This window comes from Cnephaeus nilssonii (genome assembly GCF_951640355.1).
Source record: "Cnephaeus nilssonii genome assembly, chromosome: 11".
Classification (NCBI taxonomy): domain Eukaryota; kingdom Metazoa; phylum Chordata; class Mammalia; order Chiroptera; family Vespertilionidae; genus Cnephaeus; species Cnephaeus nilssonii.
This window is the reverse complement of record NC_137082.1, coordinates 86,915,640-86,942,617: the sequence shown is the minus strand read 5'-3', so window position 1 is coordinate 86,942,617 and position 26,978 is coordinate 86,915,640. Positions and strand designations below refer to the sequence as shown.

The 26,978-nt window shown below is 40.1% G+C and overlaps 2 protein-coding genes across 8 annotated transcripts in view; one reads left to right on the top strand and one right to left on the bottom strand.

The window, feature by feature from the left end:
- Positions 1–26,978, top strand: part of ZNF397 (zinc finger protein 397) — a 687,602-nt gene that overhangs the window by 47,065 nt on the left and 613,559 nt on the right. The window lies entirely within an intron of this gene.
- LOC307107186 (lung adenoma susceptibility protein 2) lies at positions 963–26,767 on the bottom strand. Of its 7 annotated transcripts, none has more exons than XM_079784223.1 (9): positions 26,615–26,767; positions 25,948–26,066; positions 23,187–25,525; positions 21,372–22,154; positions 20,784–20,931; positions 16,462–16,564; positions 11,961–12,092; positions 9,898–9,968; positions 963–2,768 (listed from the first exon to the last, which is right to left on the bottom strand). In XM_079784223.1, the coding sequence occupies exons 3-9, from the start codon at positions 23,467–23,469 to the stop codon at positions 2,666–2,668; spliced, it is 1,623 nt and encodes a 540-aa protein (XP_079640349.1). In that variant the 5' UTR covers positions 23,470–25,525; positions 25,948–26,066; positions 26,615–26,767; the 3' UTR covers positions 963–2,665. The 7 variants fall into 7 exon arrangements, with proteins under 7 accessions (XP_079640349.1, XP_079640353.1, XP_079640348.1 ...); XM_079784227.1 differs by having other exon boundaries at positions 23,187–23,515; XM_079784222.1 differs by lacking the exon at positions 25,948–26,066.

The following is a 26,978-nucleotide window of genomic DNA, read 5'->3' as shown; positions in this document are numbered from 1 at the left end:
CCGCCTCCCGGTCCCAGTCAGCAGCACTGCTGTGGGTCCGAGTGCTTTTCCTACGAGGCTGACTGCGTCTCCGTCACCCAGGAACCAACACCGGGCTCCGGGCCTGCCGGTGGTCACAGCGGGGCGGGGGACTCCCGGGCTTCCGCCGCTCAGCGCCGCCCTGCGGTACCGCCCCGCCGCTGGGGCTGGGTCCGCTCCGAGGCCAGCTTCTCCAGAGAACCTAACGGCCCTGAAAAGGGTGAGACAATCGCTCACGAATAGCTGGGGACCGATATCTAGGTTTGTCTTTCCCCAGAAAATCTTGTCAGTTTAACACAGCCCCGCACACTGGCTTTCTCCTCCTCCCCGGGGACTCCTGGGGATGTATTTGCAGAAGGAAGTGGAGAGTTAGGGGGGACAGAGAAGCTTGAAAACCACTATTGTTCATTAATAAGCGACAATAATGAGCAGAAATAAAGCGCTTTTGGTGCGAGAAAGAAAAAAGTGTATTAGTACCGGGATCTGAACGTGTTGAGAGAAGAGGCTGGTATTTAGTCCGTCTACACCAGATCTAGGCAATTTGCATCTTGACCTACAATGACACAATTTGAAGAAATTCTTGCCTCCACAGGGGCTTTCGCTGGGTAAGATTTGTTGCTGAGGCACCAAGTGTAGAAGTAAGTTGTACCTATGTTGATGGTGGGCAGGTTAAATGACTCAAGGCAACGAGGAATTTACAACAATCCTTCCGGCAATGCAGGCAGTGGCGGGACAGGTGATTTAGGGAGAAAATGGACAGCTGTCGAAAGCTGCGAGAATAAAGACCTGTGAAAAGCCATGGGATTTGGCAAAGGTGTGGGTGAATTCATGGGTTCTCATTCCAACAAATAGCCAGATCCTCGCAGCTCAAGTTAAAAAAAAAAAAAAAAAAAAAGCAGCAGCCCTGGCTGGTTTGGCTCAGTGGATAGAGCGTAGGCCTGCGGACGGAAGGGTCCTGGGTTTGATTCCAGTCAAGGGCACATGTCTGGATCCCTAATAGGGGGCGTGCAGGAGATAGCCAGTCAATGATTCTCATCATTGATGTTTCTATTTCTCCCTTCCTCTCTGAATTCAATTAAAAATATTTAAAAAGTTAAAAAAGCAACAAAATATAAGTGGACAGGTCAGAGCTTTAAAGAAATAGCAGAGTATGCTTTAGAATCTGAAGTTTAGATAACCTAAGTGAAAGAATACGGAGTGTTTCGAGTATGGAAATAATATACACAAAGCTGAGACTATTTCCATGGAAAGTCTGGGAGAATCTGAGCACTTAGTTGCAGCATATTTGATGAAATAAACCACAGTGGTGGTGTGCAGCAGTCCGTCTTCAGTGTAAAGGCTGAAAGTGCAGGGAGAAAGGTTTAAGGCTGAAACTGGTATGAGGAGGCCACTGGACTAGTCTCAGCTAAGGTGCTGAAGGACGGATCAAAGTTAAATTTGTTGCCTGGCTGGCGTGGCTCAGTGTGAGCATCGACCTATGAACCATGAGGTCACGGTTTGATTCTGTCAGGGCACATGCCTGGATTGTGGCCTTGATCCCCAGTGTGAGGCATGCAGGAGGAAGCCGATCAATGATTCTCTCTCATCATTGATGTATCTCTCTCTCTCTTCCTCTCTGAAATCTATATATCTATATATGTATGTACATACATACATATATACACATTTATTAAATTTTTTACATTGTGAGAAAGGTTGTTACACAGACAAGTCCCATCAAGATAATAATAATGTAAACTGGGAGGGTAAAAAGCAAAGATTTTCTTGTTCAAAAAAGGAAAATACTATTGACCACTGATGACTATTAAAAAAGAAAGGAAGCAGAGAAGTAGGAAAGGAGTAAGTTCAAATATCACAGGAAAAATATCTGACAATTATTGCTCTACAATGTGTTCGGGTTTAGGCCTAGGTTTGTCCCAATCATTGTGATAGGCACTGCACCCCAAACTGAGAAGGCTAAAGGCTAATGCCAATGTAACCCTGATGTTTGGGGGGCTAGCAATCTGAATCTGTGCAGTAACCTAATGTACATTCTTGATAACCTATAAGTCACTTTCCTCCACAATTTGGTCTTGCAAGACCTGTTACCTAAATGCTCACATTTTACAGAGGCCATAAACCATGAGCAACACACAACCCCCAAAGGGGGTTATCAGCACTGGCACCAGGCCAGGCCCTTAGATATGATCTCAAGACCCCCATCCCAACCCATAGGGCTTCTTGCAAAGCCCACGAAAGGTCCAAAGTCCCCATCCATATTTGGGGGACAAAGAAACCAAAAGGGGATAAAAGAAGGGCTTCCACCATATTGGTTTGCTCAGACTCTGGAGGCGACTCCTCTGAGACCGCTGGTGTAATAAAGCTGTGTAACTCCATTTCTCTAAGCGTCGCTTGGGTTTCTTCGGTCTTCTACAATAAAACGAACATCGGCCCATGTATGAAATTTCCAATTGATAGAGGGAATAGAATGGCACACCATCTTCCACATTTGAAGAAACTTCAGTTGTTAAGAAATTACCAATTTTATTGGCCTAGTACTTCTTTTGTCTGCTTTCATGCCACGTGCCTTTTGGCAAGTTCACTTCTTCCCGATAGCACTTCCATCAAATAGGTTCTGAGACACAGTGAAGAGTGTGACAGGAAAAACTTAAAAACAATAATCCAAATCTATGAGTAATTGTATGTATTCAAAATACAGGTGGGAGAAAGGAATCTTGTCCTGATTCATCTTCAGGCACATTTTGGTATACCTATATGTAATTTAACAAGACAGTATCATAAACATTAAATACAAAATACCAAAAACATCCACATATAGAAATTTCAACAAGAAATAACATAAAAAGAGAAGACAATTAACTCAAACAAACCCAAGAGAGAGTTCCTCAATTTGGTCAGAAATCTCCATGAAGCTGAAATAAATTATCACAGAAAAAAATTAAAAGTAGAGTTCTTATTGATAACAGAGAAAATATAGTTGAGTTTTGTCATCACATATACATCATACTTTTATCCCTTGATCTCAAATAACTTTTGGAATTAGGTTAAATTTGTTTCATATTCAAAAATTTTAATGTCTTATTAAATTTTTTTCTACTTAATATTTTTAATATACCTGAGAAAAAAGATAAAATTTTATATTCCCAATCCAATTTTTAAAATCTAATTGTTCTCATTTTCTGCTTTAAATTCCCAATTCAGCAGTCAATACTGTAGTCTCCCCTTTTCCCCAGGAAATCTCAAAATAAAAAATACTGAGCCCTGGCCAGATGGCTTAGTTGATTTTAGTGTCATCCTGTACAACAAAAGGTGGTGGGTTTGATTTCCGGTCAGGGCACATACCTAGGTTGTGAGTTCGATCCCTGGTTGGGGTGCGTACAGGAGGCAACCGATCAATGTTTCTCTCATATCAACATCTCTCTCTCTAAAAATCCATGAACAAAATAAAATAATTTTTTATAATACTGAAAGAGCCCTGGCCGGTGATGTTCAGTGGATAGAGCAAACAGCTCTTGGACCAAAGGGTTGCAGGTTCGATGCCCGGTCATGAACATGTAACTGGGTTGCAAGTTCGATCCCTAGTCCTGGTTGAGAGGCAACCATTCTATGTGTCTCTCTCACATCAATGTTTCTCACTGTCTCTCCCCTTCCCTTCCACTCTAGAAATCAATGGAAAGAATGTCCTCAGTGAGCATTAGCAAAAACAACAAAAACTGAAATATTTAACATGTAATAATTTAAATCAATTTTTAAATTTCTTGAATTTCTTATCATTTGGTTTTTTCTTTAGTTGACTCTCCTAAATATTTTTTAAAGGCTGAAATTAATAATTATGATAAATTTATTCCCTTTCAGGTAGATTAACTTCCATATTTAACAAAAAATGTACTCCATTAAATATAATCAAGTTTCTTAAAAATATTAGTTATAACATAAAATTTTAAAGCAGGCTTATCTTATTTAGTATTGGAGATATTTTCTTGCAAATGGGGGCAGTAAGCAAACCAGTGCCATTCGGTCATTACACATAATCCCTTTGGAGATGCTTTCTAAGTATATACTCTGTCTAATCAGCATATATTATATAATTAGAAGTTTTTTACGTGATGACTCTATCTTCTCTGCCTTCTTCAGAATTTGTCTAACAGTGGATTTCACTAAGCCTGGAGCATGATCAGCCCAGATCCACCTGAGGTTCACCTGCTAAAAACCTGCAACAGCTAACCCACATTTTTAAATCATCAAAATAACGCCTGTTTGACTGGGTGCAAACTATTAGCTGAGAAGCAGAAGACCATAAGATAATAAGAAAACAGATGTCCCTGGCAGGTATCTCCACACAGTAAACCAAACAAACTTACTGAGGCAAGAGACTCTCAATCTGAGCACAGAGAACACTATGACAACTGGCTCACTGGCCAAGAAAAAAAAGAGACAGAGTTCACTCTACATTTTTGACAAGTAAGTTCTATAGCAAAGATTTTATATAGATAGAGCTTTACATTTAGAGAAATTAGAAAATTATCTGACCTAATGTATTTAGAAATTCCTATTTGACAATAAAGCTACTTGGCAAGGATGCTGCCATTGGGTAAAGAGTTAATTTGTAGCATTTGTATACATAGATATTCTTTAATTTCATATGCTTCGTTAGTTATACTTTATAACTTAAATTCTTAGTTTTGTGGTCAAGAATACAGCTCTGCTCACTTCCAGGTAGAGACAAACTTTAGACTACAGTCTGCTTTAGAGAAAGTTCAGTTCTTACAAAGTAGCTTTAAAATAGAGTATTGCTTTCCGATTTCCCATATTCATTTTCTTTAGTTATAAAATTTCATAAAGCAATTGGCCACTGATCTCATAGTTTCTACTAATTTGAGTTAACCCCCAAACTAAAATCTAGTATCAAAATATCAAATTCTCAAATATCCCCCCACAAAATGTTCTGTAAACTGTCGAGTAATATCAAGATTATCTTAAGTCTGGCCAGGTAGTTCAGTTGGTTACAGCGTTGTCCTGATAACCAAGGTTGTGGGTTTGATTCCAGTCCGGCCACATACAAGAATCAACCAATGAATGTATAAATAAGTGAAACAACAAATCGGTTTCCCTCTCTCTTTCTCTCTTCCTCTCTCTCTAAAATAAAACTTAAAAAAAGACTATCTTTTAGAGAATCAAATCAAAGCATTAATTAAACAAAGTTCTCTTGGATTACACAACATAAAGCAATATTCCTTTTAACAATGAACTACCCCATTATTAACGTTATTTGCAAATACAACATATCTTAAATATTTGATTTACAAAACTTAAAAGTAACATACTTCCATATGGATAAGATACACCACAAGAATTTTGATATTCCTTTAAGTTCCTTAAAAGTGGATGTTAACTGTAACAAAAAGTTTATTCCATTTAAGAGATTTTAAATAGAAACCAGGAAGAATTTCTTAATCCAGAACTAGACGATAAAATGGCGAGGATGCTGAAGGTTAGGTCCATGTGAGCTTCAAGAACGGAAATCATCCATCTTTGAATATTAGACATTTGCTGGCCTGAAGACCAAAGTCAGACTATAGAATAGTGTAGGTCCTTCCAGTTCACATTCTGGTATTTTGGCATAAAATGAGGATAGGTCACAAAACCTACAGACACTTTCAAGTTTGCTTTTTAAATATATAATAAATGAACCAATCAGAATAATGTATGGCTTATCATTATTCTGCCATTTTAAGCAATAGGAAAAAAAATACATTTTTGTTTTTGTGGTGACTATTTATTGGTTAAACTTTTATTTTCCTCTTCACATTTTCGGTGACTGTTTCCCACTGGTATCATCAACCAGGTCCCTCAGGCGAGATAAATGGTGCAAAGCCCTTCATTAAAAAGTATAAAACACATTATAAACCAATATTAAGGACTGAATAGGCAACGCAGACAGCAAGAAATGGTGATTACATTGTTTATTAATTTCAAAGTTAGTAAGAGAAATGAATTTATAGAATAGCAAATATCAAACTTTGAGAATTTTTCCTTTATAAAATCTTGATAACTGAATAATTGAGGGTTCAAATAATTCATCTAAAATTCTATAAAAACATTTACTTTTAAAAAATTATTTTTGACATTCCAAGATTTTTTTTGGAAAGTTTTCCAAGTAAGCTTAGTCAGAAACAATAGGTTATCACACGTAACAAAACATTTTTTTCCAAGTAATTTTCACAACAGTGTATATCATTTCAGAAACAATGTGTATAGTTTATCCTTTACATGTACATTCAAGATAGCTAAAATAAAAAAACACTAAAGGATCAGTTAGTTCTGAGGAAAACTAATTTTTATTGAGCATGGAGGAAACAAATGACAATTATGTTGAATAATGTAGTATTATACCAACAACATGATTTTCGCTAAAATGAAGCTAAGATTACAGGTCAAGTATCCGTGGAGAAAACTCAGTCATCCTTCAAACAAACCAGGAAGAGAGAGGCCTTTAACTTTCCAATCTTCCTCTAAAAATACTGTTCCAGTTTTCCCTCTCCTATCCTTCAGATTCAAGGGCCACTCAGAATATGTCAACCATATTAATCAACCATATTTCAGATCTCTGATAAATAAGAGATCAAGAAAAACAATAACAACGTGTAATCTCTAATGGTTAATTTCTAAGATGAGCTAAAGGTGGTTACTATAACAACCTATTCTCCAGTCTCTAACACAGGTTCAATAAATGTATATTAAATAAAATACACCTTCTACTTTACCCAGGATAAAGAGGTGGAGGAAACTATTAGTGTTAATTACTGCATTATATCTATTTCAACCAAGTGTCTCTTTCTTAGACACTTACTCAAATATAATCAACTAGAGGCCCAGTGCATGAAATTCGTGCACGGGGAGGGTCCCTTGACCTCGCTAGCGATCAGGGCCGATCGGGGCCTTCCTTCTGGCTGCCAGCCAGGGCCTCCCTTCCCCAGCTGCTAGCTGCTGGCCGGGGCCTCCCTTTGTTTCGCGCTGCCCCCTGGTGGTCAGCACATGTCATAGCGAGCGATCGAACTCCCAGTCTCACTGTCAAACTCCCGCAGGGACAATTTGCATATTAGGCTTTTATATATACACTAGAGGCCTGGTGCACAAAAATTGTACACTGGGGGGTGGGGGTCCTTTAGCCCGGCATGTGCCCTCTTGCAGTCTGTGACCCCTGGGGGGATGTCCACCTGCCGGCTTAGGCCACTCCCCCCAGGGATCAGGCCTAAGCCAGCAGTCAGACATCCCTCTCACAGTCTGGGGCTCTCACAGTCCGGACCCCTTGCTCCTTACCGCCTGCCTACAGCAGAGGCGGGAGAAGCTTCCACCATTGCCACTGCGCTCGCCAGTCATGAGCCTGGCTTCTGGCTGAGCAGTGCTCCCCCTGTGGAAGCACACTGACCACCAGGGGGCAGCTCCTGCATTGAACATCTGCCCCCTGGTGGTCAATGCACATCATAGCAACCAGTCGTTCTGCCATTGGGTCGATTTGCATATTAGGGTTTTATTATATAGGAGATAATTATATATATATATGAGGCCCGGTGCATGAATTCGTGCATGGGTGGGGTTCGGCCAGCCTGGCCAGGGGGAGGGGCCATGGGCGGTTGGCCGGCCTGCCTACTGGTCGAACTCCTGGTTGAGGGGAAAATTTGCATATTAGCCTTTTATTATATAGGATAGATAAAAGAAGAAATTGGATTCTGCTACCCTTGGCAACTTCAGTTAATTTTTGAGATTCTTATTTGCTTTAACTAAATGACAATAACTCACCCAAAGTTACTAAGCAATCAGAGGTAAAAATTAACAAGACCCTATCATTTCTACATCCTATAGTACATCTCTCTACCTAAAGAATTATTTTCTTCCTAGAGGCATACAGATCTGAGAAAAAAAGATAATTTGCAAATATATTTGGGACTTATCTTCCTTTTTCTTTTCAGGTGTATTATTATCTCCTGTGATTCAAGAGAAAGAAAAAGGCAAGTGACTAGAGTCTTATCTTACTCACAACCCCAATGGCCAGACCCCTTGGATTTAAAGGGCCTATGAAAATGGATAGAGAAAAAACATCCTCATCTTTATTTTCACTAAATACCACCTATAAATTAGAATTTCTTTCCATTATGCATGTAAGCAACAGACCAAATCTGTGACCTCATATGCCACAGAAATTGGAGATATTTTCATGTCACATTACAATCATTACAGGAGTATCAAAATCACATTTAAACTCATCACTACTTCAAAATTATAACAATTATATGATAGTTATAAAATTACAATAGGTATCAAACCAACTGTTAGAACATATGTTATCTAAGTCTTTCTGTCTACATCCAAATTTCATATGACATAACTGGTCAACCACTAGACAACTTTAAGCCAAGTTGTTTATTCAGTGAACAGTGAGGTATCACTGGTGATCCAGAAATCAATGCTTTCCAATATTTTCTTTCTCTAATTGTTTGCTGATCAACATGTGAAATAAGTAAAAGACCATGACATAATTTAATGCTTTTATTCAAGCGATGCAAAAGGCTTTCATATTAATTATGTTTTTACAAAATGAATTTTAACTTACCTGTATTTTAAATGTAATTAGCAATTTAATATTTTCATAACTATAATTCAATATAACTGGTTCATTTTTAGTTCTATGTACTTTGTTTTATACCTTTAAAAGACAATGGAAGAGCCCTGGCCAGTTTGGCTCAGTGGATAGAGTGTCGGCCAGTGGACTGAGGGGGTCCCAGGTTCGATTCTGATCAAGGGCACATGCCCGGGTTGTGGGCTTGATCCCCAGCAGGGGGCATGCAGGAGGCAGCCAATCAATGATTTTTCTCTTATCATTTCTCTCTCTCTCTCTCTTCTCTCATCCTCTCTGAAATCAATAAGAAAAAATATATTTAAAAAAAAAGAAGAAGGGAGGGAAGTAGAGGGAAGGGGTGAGGTATGATGGGAAGGAATAAAAGAGTTAAGCAGAAATGAAATCTTCAGTCTCCCTACCTTGGCTACACAATCAGCTGGCAGTTCCTGTCATTTAACCTCTATCTGCCCTACTGAGAATAAATAATTTACTTAGAGAAGTGGAAGATAAAATTGTAGAAGGAAATAATTATTTTTTCCTAAAAAGGTGAAAAAACAGGCTAATGGGGAAAACATCAATTTAAGGGTCATGATACAACACTGTGTACAGCCAAGAGAAATGGTGTTATGAAAGTAAAAAATTTTCATTTTAGCTTTTCCTAAGCTCAGTATACCATCTTCTGAGGGCACTTTATATTCATACAACCAAACCTATAAATAAATACCCTCCCTCGGCCAATTAGAAAGGACGTGTATTCATTCCCAATTTTTAATTTAAGACAATTTAACTAAGAAAATAGGTGGATTAACACCTTTAGGGCATTTAGATTATCTTTATATCCACAACATTATATCTACTTTAGTTTTCTTTGGGTATAGGTCAAATAATGAATTATTTATGATTATTATATTTCTTCTAGAGGGAATATATGAAAATACATGTCATGATCAAGTTGTTTTTCCAGGACATCCACACCAATACTAGGTTCAAATTGTTGCTATTGTTCAGAAATAAAAGAGCATCAATTAAGGCCATTCACATCATTATATTTTTAGGTGTCTAAGGTTATCTCATTAGGTCCTAAGAATATTTTAAATAGGGAAAAACACAGGTTTAAGAGAAAACTTCAAGATTAAACAATATGTTCCAAGAAATTTAATATCCTACTTAATTCCATCCTGTAACCTTCTGATTTCATCTAAGAGATGGCTAAAATAGATTTGTACCCATAACATATTCAGAAATTACTAGAGAATACTTACTTTTGAAGTGACTTAGTAATAGGAACCATACCTTCCTTCAATTGTAATTTAGAGAAATCATCTTCTGAAACCTATTATTAAAAAGACCAAATGTAACAAAATACTGAAAATACTATATAATTATAATCGTAAATGCTATTTAATATGTGACTTAAAAGAACAGTAAAAAGTCTTTATTGCCAAAGAAATAATTCTAGCAAAAATTTTTCAGTAAAGTATTACATATTTTTTCTCTTTATTCTAAAAATAATATAACTATATTTAGATTCATCTTTTAATTGTCCTAAAGTATGCTTTGAAATTATGTCCAATAAAAAATCAAATCTTGGCTTGAAATTATGATTTTATAATGAACTCGGTCTTGTCTCAATAATGTTTAAAAGGAGAAGGAAAGAAAAATAAATTACACATTTTATGTTAATGTTATGATCATTAGAATGGAAAGAGAAAAATTAAAAAATACAACTCCAAAGAGCAGGCCGTGATAGTTCCCAAGAGTTAATCTACTGGTCAGAGCATCTCCCCCTAGTGGTCAGTGCACGTTATAGCGACTGGTCGACTGGTTGACTGTTTGTCCCCTGGTGGTCAGTGTACGTCGTAGCGAGCAACAGAGTGGCCTTAGCAAATTACGCTTCGTTTGGTTGAACTGCCGACTGGGCGACCAGACACTTAGGATATTAGGCTTTTATTATATATGATATTTATTAAGCTTTTATCAGTTGCCAAGCACTATAATAGGTACTTTATATACTGTATTTTCCAGCGTATAAGACGACTGGGTGTATAAGATTTTCCTAGGTTAAAAAGTCGTCTTATACGCCGGAAAATATGGTAGTCCAATATATATAATCCATTATATCTAATCCCATCAATATAGTCCAATACGGTAATCTGTCTCAATTTCTCAATCTCATTTAAAAAAAATATTTTTTTTATTGATTTCAGAGAGGAAGGGAGAGGGAGAGATAGAAACATCAATGATGAGAAAGAACCATTGATCGGCTGCCTCCTGCACGCCCCCTACTGGGGGTTGGGCCCACAACCCAGGTATGTGCCCTTGACTGGAATCAAACCTGGGACCTTTCAGTCCACAGGGTGACGCTCTATCCACTGAGCCAAACCAGCTAGGGCTTAATAACCTCATTTTGCAGAAGAGAAAACGGAAACTAGTAAGTGGCAGAATTACAATTTAATCAGACTTAGGATTATATAAATATTCTCCCAAGTTATGAATAAGAATATATTCATAAACACTATATTATTGTGAAAAAAAATCAACCCCTAAAGAACAGTAGCCAAAGCAGAAACAGATTTCCAAATTCCTAAGAAATATAAGAAAATTCAGTGTTTTCAAAATAAAACTTTACATAACTGTATTCAGAAGTCAATAAACACATGGCACCAAAATTAAATTTCAGATGACAAAGGTCTGTGGAGAAGTGTAATGTTGAAACATTTTCACCCTGGCTGGTATGGCTCAGTGGGTGGTTGTGTTGTCCCATACACTAAAAAGACTTGGGTTTGATTCTCACTCAGGGCACATGTCTGGGTTGCAGGTTTGACACCAGTCCCCAAGTGGGGCAGGTGCAGCAACCAATCAATATTTCTCTCTCACACTGATGTTTATCTCTCTTTTCCTCTCTCTCTAAAAAAATCAATGACAAGGTCCTCGGGTGAAGATTAAAAGAAAAAAAAAAGGTTTTTTTTCTCCCCAATTTATAAATACAAGTTGGAGTACACAGAATAATTTTGTAGGGAATTAAAAAACAACTTTTACAATCCGTTCATACCATAGTTGTGATATCATCATATCTAAATAAGATGGTGTATTTATAACAATAAGCTAAATAAAACAACCCATTCATGGATATACAACTGCAGAAATCTAATAGTATTCAATGTGAATAAGTTTCTGGGGAAAAAAAAAAAATAATAATCCAACTCTACAACATGTGTTATGTGACCTGCTTATTAACATAAAACTAGAGGTCAAACTAAAGAGGATCTAGAAAGAAATCTTACCTCTCCACAGATCCCAATTCATAAATCAAGTTTGTGCTTACTTGTTTAATCTCTCCTTTTGGCTCCATAGTTTTGTTCTGATTAAAACTTTCTTGTACAGCTTGAAGATTAAATAACATTTGTTTCAGGGCTTCAACAGGACCATGATGTTTTCCTCCAGACAGAGTACAGCTCTGAGGTTAAAATGGATGATCAATTAACCATCCAAATTTGGGGGCAAAAAGTTATATTTTGTAATATTCTCCCCAATACAAAATTAATGCAAAATTCCTAACAATATATGTCAACAGAGTGTTTTTAAATGTTGTGCATAACTTATCACTTTCCCTTCCCTAGTTCCCAGATGAAGTTATTTAGTGACAATCATTATTAACAGTGTGGCATATCCTTTCTAGTTTTTGCTCTTTCAAAATGAATAGTTTTTGTTTATGTTTGCAATGCATTCATTTAGTACATTTAAAATCAAAGATTTTTAGAAGAAATAATTTCAGAACCAAGATGGCGGCACAGGTAAATACCTGAACTTGCTGCTGCACACAACCACATCAAAACTACAACTAAAAGGCAAAACAGGTATCATCCAGAACCACGGGAAGGCTGGCTAAGTGGAAATTCTACAACTAGAAGGAAAAAGAAAAGCATACTGAGACTGGGAGGAGGTGCAGAGGTGCACGTGAAAAGGGGCTGGCAACTGGGTACGCTGTTGTTTTTTTCAATCAGGAGGGAGATACAAGCTCCCGACTGCTCTGAACTCCAGTTCCGGGCAAGACTCTGGGGACCCAGACTCATACGGGGAGAAACTGGAGTGTCTGGCATCAGGCCGGAACACGAGGGCAGCTTTCTCTCAGAGGTGCTTGCAACGATCATTGTTCCTGCTCAGTGCCGGTGCCGCGGGACACACAGACCTGGGGACCTCTTCAGGGCAGGGCGGATGGTCAGCCATTGCTGTTTGCTCTGCCCTGGTAATTCCCTGAGACCCCACCCCAACCAATTTACAACCCCATCCAAGCTGTGCGCAGAGGCTTTTGCATATGAATGGCCTGGCCTTTTGCAATCTAAAACCTAACAAATTGCAGCCGGGTCAGAGAGCCCCAGAGCCTCCAAAAGAATGCCCAAGGCTGGACAGCAGCTTGCATTGCTACACAGCTGGGCCTCATCTGGGCACCCCAAACCCTGAACAAAGAGGAGGAATCTGCAGATCTCTCTGTAGCTCCTGCTGGGTGGCCTCAGGCAGTAGCTGACTTTGCACCTCCTTGGAGATCCTAGAGCCAGTGTACCCAGTGGTCAGAGTGATACCATCCAGATTACAATACTTCACATCCATAAGAGACACATTCAGGGGGCAGACTCAGTGAGCGCCAAAGCCCTACTGAAGCAAATCTTGCCCCATAAGGGTGTCTCCAGCACAGAAGTTCTCCCATTGTAGACACAACTGTTCCTCACAGCCAATTGGCCTGGAGGTCAATTCCTCCCAGTGATACCAACAGCAATCAAGGCTTAACTACAACAAGACTGTGCACACAGCCCACAAAGGGGTACACCAAGAGTTCCACCTCAGGTAATTGGGGAGGCTGAGCCACTGGGCCCAAAGGACACCTAGCACACAAAGACACTCTATCAACACAGGGAAGCAGCCAAAATGCTGAGACAAAGAAGCAGGTCACAAATGAAAGAAATGGAGGAAAGCAAACTACTGATATAGAGTTCAAAACCACGGTTATAAGATTACTCAAGAATCTTCTAGAAACCTCTGAAAAATTTAGTGAGACCCTCAAGGATATGAAAAAGGACCAACTAGAAATTAAGCATACACTGACTGAAATAAAGAATAATATACAGAGATCCAACAGCAGACTAGAGGATTGCAAGAATCAAGTCAAAGATTTGAAATACAAAGAAGCAAAAAACACCCAACCAGAAAGCAAAAAGCAAAAAGAATCCAAAAATATGAAGATAGTGTAAGGAGCCTCTGGGACAACTTCAAGCGTACCAACATCAGAATTATGGGGGTGCCAGAAGAAGAGAGAGAGCAAGATACTGAAAACCTATTTGAAGAAATAATGACAGAAAACTTACCCCACCCAGTGAAAGAAATAGATCTACAAGTCCAGGAAGCGCAGAGAACCCCAAACAAAAGGAATGCAAAGAGAACACCAAGACAAATCATAATTAAAATTCCAAGGGCAAAAGACAAAGAGAGAATCTTAAAAGCAGCAAGAGAAAAACAGTTACCTACCAGGGAGTACCCATACGACTGTCAGCTGATTTCTCAACAGAAACTATGCAGACCAGAAGGGAGTGGCAAAAAAATATTCAAAGTGATGAATAGCAAGAACCTACAACCAAGATTACTCTACCCAGCAAAGCTATCATTTAGAATTGAAGGTCAGATTAAAGAGCTGCACAGATAAGAAAAAGCTAAAGGAGTTCATCACTGCCAAACCAGTATTATATGAAATGCTGAAGGGTATTCTTTAAGAAGAGGAAGAAGAAGGAGAAAAAGGTAAAGATAAAAATTATGAACAACAAAGCAACAACCAATACGTATCTATCAACAAGTGAATCTAAAAATCAAGTGAATAAAAAATCTGAGGAACAGAATAAACTGGTGAATATAATAGAATCAGGGGCATAGAAAGGGCGTGGACTGACAGTTTTCGGGGGGAAGGCGATGTGGGGGGTGTGGGAAGAGACTGGACAAAAATCGTACACCTATGGATGAGGACAGTGGGGGGGTAAGGGCATGGGGTGGGGTGGGTACCAGGTGGAGGGGAGCTATGAGGGGGAAAAAGAGGAACAACTGTAATAATCTGAACAATAAAGATTTATTAAAAAGAAGAAGAAATAAAAAAAAAAACACAAAGATTTTTAGAACTAAAACATCCCCAGAGAGCAGGTAAGTCAACCTGCTCTTTTCAGGTGTGTAAATGGAGCTGATTATCAGGTGAGCAAGAACTATATTTTAAATACAGTATTCTCTACACACTTTTAAATATATTTGACACACAGAATACTGGTTTTCCATCTCTTCATGGGCCACACATTCCTTGCTACCTAAAAAACACTCATAACTTAATTAGCACTGATCTTATCTACATCCCAAGGAGGCAAGAGCACTTAGCTACATAAGGTGGTCAGGATTCTTTTAAAAGAATCTGTAATGGTTATTTTCAAACTTCTTTTTTTAAAAGTCTTTACCAACCTATTATTTTTACATATACACATGTGTTACTGTGTCCTGAAAACTATCCACAAAGTGGCAAATAGTCTTAAGATTTTTGTGATTTAACATATTTCAACACAGACAGTAAATATGTGTATAATTTAAACTTCAAATCTAGAGGAAATTGTTGACTAGCATAAGAATATTAGAAGTGTCACATTAGCATAATCAATGGATACAAACACTGGGGTGGTGGGGGCTTGCCCTCAGGGATGGGAGTGGCCGGGGGATGTCAATTGGGAAAAAGGAGACATATGTAATACTTTAAACAATAATTTTAAAAAAGAATATTAGAAGTGTGCTCTTATTGGTGAAGAGATTCAGCTAATTATAATGGCTAAGCATCTATATATATAAAAGCCTAAGTGACCGTTCAACTGGTAGCTATGATGCGCACTGAGCAACAGGGGCAGACGCTCAATACACAGGCATGGAAACATGGAACAGAATGATGAATCTCAGAGGGGAGGGGGGAAAGGGGAGAGCGGGAAGAGATTAACCAAAGATATTATATGCATACTAGAGGCACGGTGCACGAATTCATGCACTGGTGGGGCCCCCCTCAGCCTGACCCGTGGGGATCAGGCCGAAACCGTGCACTGGGCCTCTGACATCCCCCGAGGGGTCCTGGATTGCAAGAAGGCACAGGCCAGGCTGAGGAACCCCACTGGTGCACAAATACTTGCACCAGGCTTCTAGTCCTATCTAATAAAGAAATATGCTAATTGACCCTCACACCATCACAAAAGATGGCGGTGCCCACAACCAATAAGGAGGGAATATGCTAATTGACTGTCCCGCCCTCAAAGATAGCTACGCCCACAGCCAATAAGGAGGGAATATGCTAATTGACTGTCCTGCCCTCAAAGGCACCCACAGCCACAAGATGGTGGCGCCCAGTCCCCTCAGCCCCACTGGGGCGGCAGGTGCATGGCAAGGCCAGGCCCGCCCCCAGGCAGGCCCGGCCGCTCCGTGTGCCTGCCTCTAGAGTCCCCCAGTCCCCTCATCCTCCCAGCCGCCCAGGGCCAGCCCAAGGCGCAGGCAAGCCTCGGATGGTGGCTGCCCAACCGCCCAGGGCTGCCCAAGGCTTAGGTAACCAGGCCCGGCCAAGGCTTGCGGCTTTAGCTGCTGGCAGTGGCAGCAGCAGAGTTGTGATGGGGCGTTGCCTTCCCCTGATTGCTGGGTTCACCTCCCGCCCCTGAGGGCTCCCGTACTGTGAGAGGGGGCAGGCCGGGCTGAGGGACTGCCCTCCAGTGCATGAATTTTCATGCACAGGCCTCTAGTCTTTTAATAAGTTAAAAAGATTTAACTTCACCCACCTGATCATCATCATTTAAAAAGTCTTCAAGGAAGCTTTTAGCATACTTTGTCCTTGAAGCTTGTTGAGGACTGTCATCAGAGTTAATAGGAACAGGAGACTTACTACATAGGGTTTAAGAGACAAGATAGCAATTAAGTTCCCAATTTATAAAAATTAGGCATTATATAATTGAATGGTTATCATTTAAATATAAATGGTGACCAAGAAATAACTGTTATAGATATGATTCATATTGATGTTGCTTGATAATTCTCTCATCTTTTTCCTGAATTTATACCAGAATCTAACCCTCCCTATCTCTTTGCTTCACCTTTAAAGTTTTAAGAAAAAAAAAGTTGGACCAGCTGGCATGGCTCAGTGATTGAGCGTCGACCTATGAACCAGGAGATCACAGTTCCATTCCCAGCCAGGGCACATGCCAAGGTTGCAGGCTTGATCCCCAGAGTGGCACATGCAGGAGGCAACTCATCAATGATTCGCTCTCATCATTGATGTTTCTCTCTTCCCTTCTCCCCTCTTCTCTGAAATCAGTAATAAAATATATTTTAAAAATTGAAGACATCAGTCTTCAACTAAACAAATAATCCTTTAACTATAGGCTATGCTCTCAAAGTTCACTTGTTTGAAAGAAGCAGTACATTTTTCCAATTAAACACTGTTACCCAATGATAATACACAAAACTCCCACAAATTTATAAGATTTTCTACTGGGATGGCAGTTATACTCTCTGCCATGTCAAAGCAATAGGACAGATGTCTCACTCCAGAACTGGCATTAACATAGAAGATAGATTAGAGTAAAAAAATAATCAAATTTGAAATTATAATTCCTGAGTTCAAATCCCAATCCCAGTCACTATATGACCTTACGTAACTTATGTATCCAAACTTCAATTTCTACATTTGTAGTCCCACTTATCTCACAGAAGTATTGCATAAATTAACCCCATGTACCTGGTACTTTTAATAGATGCTCAATAAATACTAATTTTTTCTTAATTTAAGGGGTAGCAGGAAAAGGGGCATCCCTAGCAAAAGTAAGAATTTTCCCCAAACCAGATTCTGTTAGTCACAGAGAATAAACTCATTCTATCTTTCTCTCTCATATATATATATATATATATATATATATATATATATATATGTGTATATATATATATATGATGTGTTTCTAACTCATGTACTCAGATATCTTTTTATAACATGTAAATTTCACGATAATTTTTCTTAATTAGCAGCACTTCATTATTGACTCATTTGATTTGTAACTCAGCTTTTTATTGTTCTCAAGTAGTCTTTCCCCCCATTCTTTATAAGAGCTTGGACACCCACCCACCATTATCAAAAGCATTTACCTGATTATTGAAGGTGGGTGCTGGGTCCATAAGGATTCATTATACTACTCTTCTACTTTGTATTTGTTTGGAATTTTCCATTAAAACAAAAAAAGCAATTATCTGGTTGCAGTTGTACTCCATCTTTTAGTATATTACTTTGAGTACATCCAGGTCAATTTTTTAAAAAAATATTTTTTATTGATTTCAGAGAGAAAGGGAGAGAGATAGAAACATCAATGATGAGAGAGAATAATTAATTGGCTGCCTCCTGCACACCGCCTACTGGGGATCGAGCCCAAAACCAGGGCATGTGCCCTTGACCGGAATCAAACATGGGACCCTTCAGTCCACAGGGTGACGCTCTATCCACCACTGAGCCAAACCAGCTAGGGCCAATTTTTTTTTTTTTATGACAGATTGATAATAATTTGTCAATGTCATACTAAGGCTAGGTCTATTCCTTCATCTCACAATCCATCATTAATTTTATATATAAACATACCCATCACTATATGAACCCAATCTTCTAAACATCAACTACTGTGTACAAAGTACTGGGCCAAACCACTGATAATAATAATTATACTAGCCAGAAGTTATATTATCTAATTATAAACGACATTAAAATTTTTACTCTTAAATACCTCTGATATTATTTGCTCATCCATTTGGGTTCCAACTGAAAGCAAAGTATTGCAGCTATTGTACTCTACAAATACACAGAACAACTGATAAAGAGAAATTAAGAAATAAAGATAGCCCTAGCTGGTCTGGCTCAATAGATGGGGTGTTGGCCTGCGGACTGAAGGGTCCCGGGTTCAATTCCAGTCAAGGGCACATGCCCAGGTTGCGGGTTCAATTTCCATTAGTGGGTGTGCAGGAGGCAGCCAATCAATGATTCTCTCTCATCATTGATGTTTCTACCTCTCTCTCCCTCTCCCTCTCTGAAATAAAAAAATATATATATATTTTAAAAAGAAATAAAGATAAATTAAAAAATTAGAGCTAACTCATTTAAAAAATATTATTGAACCAACAATCTATAATAATAAAAGCATAACATGCTAATTAGACCGGACAGCCAATGTCCTTCCAGATGAAGCTGGGGCTGCGAGGGCCGAGGCCCTTGCTTAAATTTCGTGCATCGGCCTCTAGTTGAAAAATAAAGTTAAACAAACAAAAAAAAAATGTATTTTGAATAATCACCTAATTACAATTTACGAGATTACTACGTCCTGACTTAAGTATCTTGTATTTCTTTTCTAATCAATTGAATCCTCACACAAAAACGCCAAAGCAAAAGAATTTGTACAAGACCTTGTATAAAGTAGAATTATACAAAGTAGACAAAACTTGTACAAGATCTCAGTGAAGAACTGATGGCTGGAATTCCAAACCAGTGCACACATTTAAAAATAAATAAATAAAAATAAAAGACATTCAATTGAGAAGTAACCAAAAAAGGATCCATCCTATCTAATAAAAGAGTAATATGCAAATTGACATCACTCCAACACACAAGATGGCTGCCCCCATGTGGTCAAAGATGGCTGCCCCCATGTGGACACAAGATGGCCACCACAAGATGGCCAGCAGGGGAGGGCACTTGGGGGCGATCAAGCCTGCAGGGGAGGGCAGTTAGGTGTGACCAGGCCGGCAGAGAAGGGAAGTTGGGGGCAACCGGGCCTGCAGGGAAGGCCAGTTGGGGGGCACTCAGGCCTGCAGGGGAGTTGGGGGGGACCCAGGCCTGCAGGGGAGAGCAGTTGGGGGCGGGGACCAGGCCTGCAGGGGAGGGCAGTTGGGGGGGGACCATGCCTGCAGGAGAGGGCAATTAGTGGTGACCAGGCCTGCAGGGGAGGGCAGTTTGGGGGGACCCAGGCCTGCAGGGGAGGACAGTTGGGGGGACCAGATCAGCAGGGGAGAGCAGTTAGGGGCGATGAGGCTGGCAGGGGAGGGCAGTTAGGGTGACTGGGTTGGCAGGGGAGGGCAGTTGCGGGGGGACCAGGCCTGCAGGGGAGGGCAGTTGGGGGCGACCAGGCCTGCAGGGGAGGGCAGTTAGGGGTGACCAGGCTGGCAGGGGAGGGCAGTTAGGGGTGACCAGACCAGCAGGGGAGGGCAGTTAGGGGCAATGGGGCTGGCAGGGGAGTGGTTAGGGGGTGATCAGGCTGTCAGGCAGAAGTGGTTAGGGGCAATCAGGTAGGCGGTTAGGGGCAATCAGGCAGGCAGGCAGGCAGGCGAGCAGTTGGGAGCCAGCAGTCCTGGATTGAGAGGGATCCCAGATTAGAGAGGGTGCAGGCTGGGCTGGGGGACACACTTCCCCACCCCACCCCTGCACAAATTTTGTGCACAGGGCCTCTAGTAACTAATAAACTCCATCTATGACAAAATAAAAGTTTAGATAACTGAATATAATAAATATCAGAAACTAAGGCAGGATATAGGGTTACCAAGAATGCATTTCTAATAAGTCTAGATATAATAATATCACTAAAAAAAGCTTTCCTATCTAAACTCCTAATCCTTACTCTAAGTTCACATTCACAGTTATCTAAGTGAACACTTCTTAAATTATTCTGAGAAACTATGTAATTGAAACGTTAAATATACAAATGAAAATAATCTTAGAAATTATGGAGAGAATATAGTAGAAAGAAACAAGACTTCCATAGCCCTCCTCCTTCTACAAAATAGTTGCTTTTGGTTCTAATTCCTCATAGTAAACATATATCAATATTTTGTAGTGCAACAAAAGGAACATGAAACAAAGACAAAAGTTACATAATGTAACTAAGTTACACAACCCACGATCTTGTGGTAACAAATGAAAAATATAATATCAAGCAAAGCAACACTGAACAGAATTACCATGTTATTACCATTGCTAGTTATAATTAAGTTATATAAAAATAAATTAGATGTTCATATATTTTTCATATGGAAAACTAATGACCTTAGATGACTTTTCCATTAATAACATACTTACAAAGTAACAGGAACATTTTCCCACGATCTTTCTGCTTCCAGTTTATCTAATGAACAAGGACTATCATCCTGTTTCATAGACTTCGGTAATTTAGTACAATGCTCTAGATTTCTCTTGGCCTTCAGGATAAGTAATTCAATTTTGTCACCTATTTTAAAAGACTACATTAATTAAGAAAAAAATAAATGCAAAGCATGGCAAATCTCATAAAGCAACAAGGATTCAGATAACTTGGAATATATACAGGGTGCCCCCAAAATGTATACACACACTTTGAATAAATGTAAAGGCAGTGTTTATTATAATACATTTCATTTTCAAACTTGAGCTGTCAGTTGTTAAAGTGTGTATATATTTTTTGGGGATACCCTCTACACATCTTTAACAGCAAATTATGTCAAAATGTTACATTTCAAACAAAAGTAGATATTTTCTAGTTATAAAATGCTACTTAAAATGAAAACCATACGAGTTCAAAATATATACAATCTGATCATTACATCAATAATGTAACATAAAAGCTCCTAGATATTAGGTCAAATTTATAGCATTTTCTTTGATTCTTAGAAACAAACAAAAAACAATTACCATTGAATGGCTTTTTGGATTGTCCTGGAAGAAGTGGATTCTCACATTGACATTGGCTATGCTCAGAATCACATTTATATTCATTAACAAATCCTTTATCACCACTCAAGAAATCTGAAATATTTGAAGGTTCAAAAGAATATTCAAAACAATCTAATTTATTCATAGGTCGAGAAGCTCTTTGTGCCTGATAACTATGTCTTGGGGAACACTGCTCGTCTTTAAATACTTTATAAATACTTTGACTATTTGTGTCAGGTAGCAAGTCTTGATTGTGGAGCCAGACTGGATATTTGAAATCAGGTATACTAGTTATCCCTGAAACATTAAGGTCAGATTTATGGCCAGTGAGCCATCGTGGGTAATTCTTCTCAAGATCTCGTTCTGAACTGTCCTTGAAAGATGATTTCTTTAAAAAGGATGGTTCAGAAATGCATTTAGTTGTCTTATTCACAAGTTTTAAGTTTTTTAGCTTACGACACTGCTTTCCATTTATATTTGTATATACAACAGGAGTAACTAAGTAATCCTTGCTCCTGGCAATGCAGGGTTCTTGAAAATTTTGATTATTTTCAGTGTCCGATAAACTCAGTCTTCCAATGCATTTCTTAGTTTTCTTGGTAATTTGATGACCTGGTCCAACACAAGTAAAAGGAAATGATCCATCTGCTGGAAGTTTTAACAGATCATCAGTTGTGAGGCTAATGGAGTCTATGTCATTAATAGTCCGTCTTCTAGAAGATAAGGACAAGGAGCTTTCTTTGTGATCAAATTTTTCAAAAGCTGAAAAACAAAGCATACTTCTGTTTATCTTCCCATATCACATATAAAAACACTTCAAAATATTCAACAGTAAATGAGAATTAAGAATTTAAGAAAAAAAAAAAGAATTAACCATTTTTGCCACTTTCCCATGATCTTCAATGAAGTTGATTAAAAGAATAAATGGGATAGGTTGACGAAATAGAATGTACTTTTTTCTCCTCACATATCAATTTGTTTTAACTAATTTCTACCCTCATCTCTACAACCTCTTGACTTTTTCCATGTTCTTTAATTTACTGTTTCTTCAACTTTTTTCATCTAGACATACGCAATCCACTGACACACTCACATTAATATTGGTCACTCAGTACTGGCTGCCAATACATGATTTGGAAAAGTTTGTGAATAAATTAGGTGAAAAATAATTTGTTTTCTTCACTAACTCTGCGATAGCGAATAGCTGTTCTAATTCTCTTCTGGAATAGTGCCCATATCCTTCTAAGATTTGAATGCAAACTTTTTCCATACTAGGGCTAATAAGTGCTCAATAACTGGTTATCAACAGACTCATATTCCAAATTTGTCTTCATAAAAGCCTTATCAAGGAAAAACTCAATGTAGTGTGAATATTACTGTTTCATAGAATACAGATCAGGGAGACTAATATAATCCTTTGCAATCAATTGCATAGGAACAAGCATAAACTAAGAAAGGCTGAGATTTACTTAAAGTCATTAAGCTAGTAAATGAAAACTAAAACCACCAAGTCAACACTTTTTCCACGATGCTATAATAAACGGCTTAAGGACTTAGGATCAGCCACCTGCTGTAATTCATGAGCTTCCACTCCAAGGTTGCAAGGGGATCTTAGCTGAAAATTCCTGAGTACCAGATAAGTATATAGTCTTTTAAGAAATATAGTCAGATCTCAAGATTATAAAAGTAATTTTTACCCCAAAATAAAAAAAGAAGCATCTGGATTTAAAAGGCTACAACACATCTCTCAAATGATTTAAATCAGTGGACAAAAAGAAAACAATAAAAGCATACCATGGTTTGGTTTATAAATATAGTTGGAGAATTCTGGCATATTAGCAGGACATTTATCAATGCTAATCTTTCCAGTGCTTACACCAGGATACATCCGGCTTAGATCAAAATCATCAATATAGGCTTGTAGAGCCTGAGATGCAGAACTGTACAGTTTATCCTTATACTGAACAGAGACATCAGGGTTACAGGAATTACTACCACTGAGGCTGCAGCTTGCTAACAGAGAAGATACTGAAGATTCCCGAGAACAAACTCTGTGTTTTGTATTTGGTTTTGCCATGCCTTCCTCAAAATGGGTTATTTCTGTTCATTTCTCTTAGAAACCACTGTAATACAAAAACAAAAGGTTAAGGTTCCAAAAGGAATAATAGCCAAATACAGAGAAATTATTCAATATGTAAACTTTTTAATAATTTTCTTTAAAGAATAAAATCCATTACCTATAAATCCTTTAAAGGCAATACACATTGTAGATTTTTATTTTAGTTATTGTGAATTCCTTCATCATTTGTTTAGAAAACATTTATTAAGTACTTACTATGTACCTAGAATTATGTATACAAAGATTATCTGAGAGCATGCATGAAAAGTACCAAGGAAAGGGTACTCACTTTCTTTAAACGTCCTAAAACAACTGATTTACATAGTCTTTTCTTATGGTGATATATTCTATGACATCACAATACTTAACATTCCCTTATACATAATACTTCTCAATTCATAAGCCTACCACCATGCACTACAGATAGTAGGTCCTCAATAAATTTTAAATGCATCAAACGAGGTATTAAAAACAAGAAGGAACAGTGGAGAATGTTGCAAATGCCAATATGTAACTTTAGCCAACTCCTTCACCCCAAAAAGACTTGAGAACAAAATATAAACTACAAGTCATACCATAAAATGAATGTGCAAAATGCTCTTTTCCTAAAACATCTATCTATATAAAAGCCTAAGCGACCGGTTGACTGTTAGCTATGATGTGCACTGACCCCTAGGGGGCAGACACTCCAACCAGTCAGTAGCTTAGCTTGTTGGGTTCCTGCCGATGGGGACTGGCCCTGGAGCCCTGCCTCGGTCCCTCCCTGGCCAATTGTGCACTGGTGGGGTCCTGGGTTGTGAGAGGGCCCAGGCCAGGCCCAGGGACTGTGCACCGGGCCTCTAGTTGTTAATAATCATTTTCTGACCTTCATTTTTGGTACTATCCTCACTATATTCAATTCTTATATTAAACAGATTCAGACTACCTCTCTTTTAAAGGAGACTTAATTAGAAAATGACTTAATGTATTCATCTTACTGCTTTTGCATCATTAAAATTGGCAGAATTCCTGTCTATCTTATTATAACAACAACAAGATATGTGAAGCCCTAAGAAATAACAGAATGAACAGGCACTACTTCAGTGTACAATGTGACATTCTTTTAAAATTAAATCAATGGATTTTCTGTACTGAAAATAAAACATTAATGTCTAGAACTTAATACATGCTATGATATTATAAAGTTAGTATGTTTAACTGTTGGCTGTATTTTGGGAATGTTTTAACTTATAACAACTTTCAATGTAATCTTAACTGTCAAATTTGACTTTAAAATACTGCAAGTTTTCCATTTAAGAAAGTAGACAGAGTAAAACCTCCTCCTCCCAGCCTTCAACCCTGCCACTGCCTTTGCAAGAGCTGAAAGCAGTCCGTGGAAGCAGCACCAGAACGTAATGTTCAGCCTCTGCTTTTCCCGAATGCGGTGCCGCTGGTGTAACACTAACGAATGGCCAGGCAGCGAGTCCCGGCAGCCAAGACAGGGAACCACCTAAGGGTCCTTGGGTGGGTGATTGGTTACATACAATGAAATACTGTAAGAAAGGATGTAAGAAAGGTGCAACAGCGCCATTTGCAACATGGATGGATCGCGAGAGTATCATGCTAAGCTAAGGAAGTCAGACAGAAAGGGACGAGAACCGGAGGATGTCATCACTCACATGTGGGCCATAAAACAGAAAACAACCAACAGAAACAAACTCAGACACAGACAACAGTATGGGTACCTGAGGGGAAGAGGGTAGGAGGCGGGTAAAGGGGTCAAATGCACGGTGACCGAAGGAGACGAGACTCTAGGTGGAGAGCACACCGCTCACCCTGCAGACGATGTATTTATTGTGCAATCGCACGCCTGGAACCCGGATGCTAGGAACCAAGACGCTCAGTACCAGATGACGGGTTTTTAAGTGAATGGCTGCACTGTCAGCTTTGCCTTTTCTTGACCCGACTTCCTAAAGATGCTTCCATTTTCTCGTTAATACTGCTTGAATATTAAGCTTGACCAAACGTCTTCTCCCTTATTCGAACACAGGACAAGTTACCGGTTTTTAATTTTACAAAACCTCAAAAACAAAACCCTAAAAGGCACCGTTGATGGGTTACGGTCCTCAGTACGTGGGTAATAACACTTATTTTAATTCTCCGGAGGCAAAAATAAATCAATAAAAATCGATCGTCGAACTGTCGTTGTGGAAAGTTTCCAAAAGTGAACAAAAGTAGAAAAAAGCATTTCACAAACCCCTTTGCAGCGATCACTCTGCTTTCAAACCATTCCCGACAGACCCACACGTCCGTTTCCCTCCCACCTCTCCCCCAGGATCGTTTGGAGGCAGATCCCAACCATCTCACTCTCTCTCCCATAAACACCCGTTCGTATCTGCATAAATAAGGAAGCCCATCGGCCCGAACAGAAGGTGAAACGAATGAAATGTCAACCACCTTTGACTGGAAAACACACTGTCCCGTCTGAAGTAGCCAATGGGAACAGCTCACCATCAATGACACCTAGAAATGACGGCCCCGGGGCGGCTCCGATGGGGCCGGCGTTTGTGCCGGGTCTGCAGCCAGGAAGAGCGAGTGAGCCGGGCCAGCGGGAGGGCCGGCGCCCCGGCACCGGAGCACCCCGCCTCCTCCGGGGCCTCCTCCGGGGCCTCCTCCGGGCGCGGGGCCCCACCCGCCCGCCCGCGTCCCGGAGACGCCCTTCCTTCGGGATCCCCGCGACCGGACACGGCTGCTCGGAAACCATCCTTCAGAGAATGAGCGCCTCGGGAGCGAACGGGGAGCGACCGAAATCCTCGGGGTGACGGCCCCCAAAGCCCAAGCCCCCACCCCCACCCCCACTTCAATGGACACCTCGATTCCCCGACACCCACGTCGGGTACCCTCGGTCCAGGCCCGCGGTCCTCCCCCTAAAACTGTCCCTTTTCCGCAGGGACTCAACGAGCGCCCTCCCGCAAGAGGCGTCCGCCCCTTCCCTCCCCGCCGCCCGTCCCGGAGCCTCCCCCTCGGGCGGTCAAAGGACCGGACGCCCCTCGGAACCCCTGCCCCGCTTTCTCGGGCCGAACTCGCCGACCAAGGTCCAGACTAGAGAGAAATAGAAACGCACACTTCGTACAACCGCCCGCCGAACACCCAGGCCTGTAGCCCGGCGGGAGACGCCACAAAGCATCCCTGTCAGCCACCGCCGCGCCTCAGGCTCCGCTCGCTCGCAGCATCCTCCGCCGTCACAGCGGAGAGCGACGCCCGCGCGGGCTTTCAAACGGACCCAACATGGCGCCGGCTCGCGGCGCGCATGCGTGGTGCTCGGGCGCCGGCGGGGCGGGGGGGGGGCGAGCCAGCCGAGGGGCGGAGGGCCGGAGGGGAACGCGGCGCCGCGGGGCGTTAAGTCGCACTGCCTGCTGGGAAATGTAGTTTCTCCCCACGCATCCCTCTGGGGTGGGAGTTCTGGATTACGTACCTCCACGTCGCTG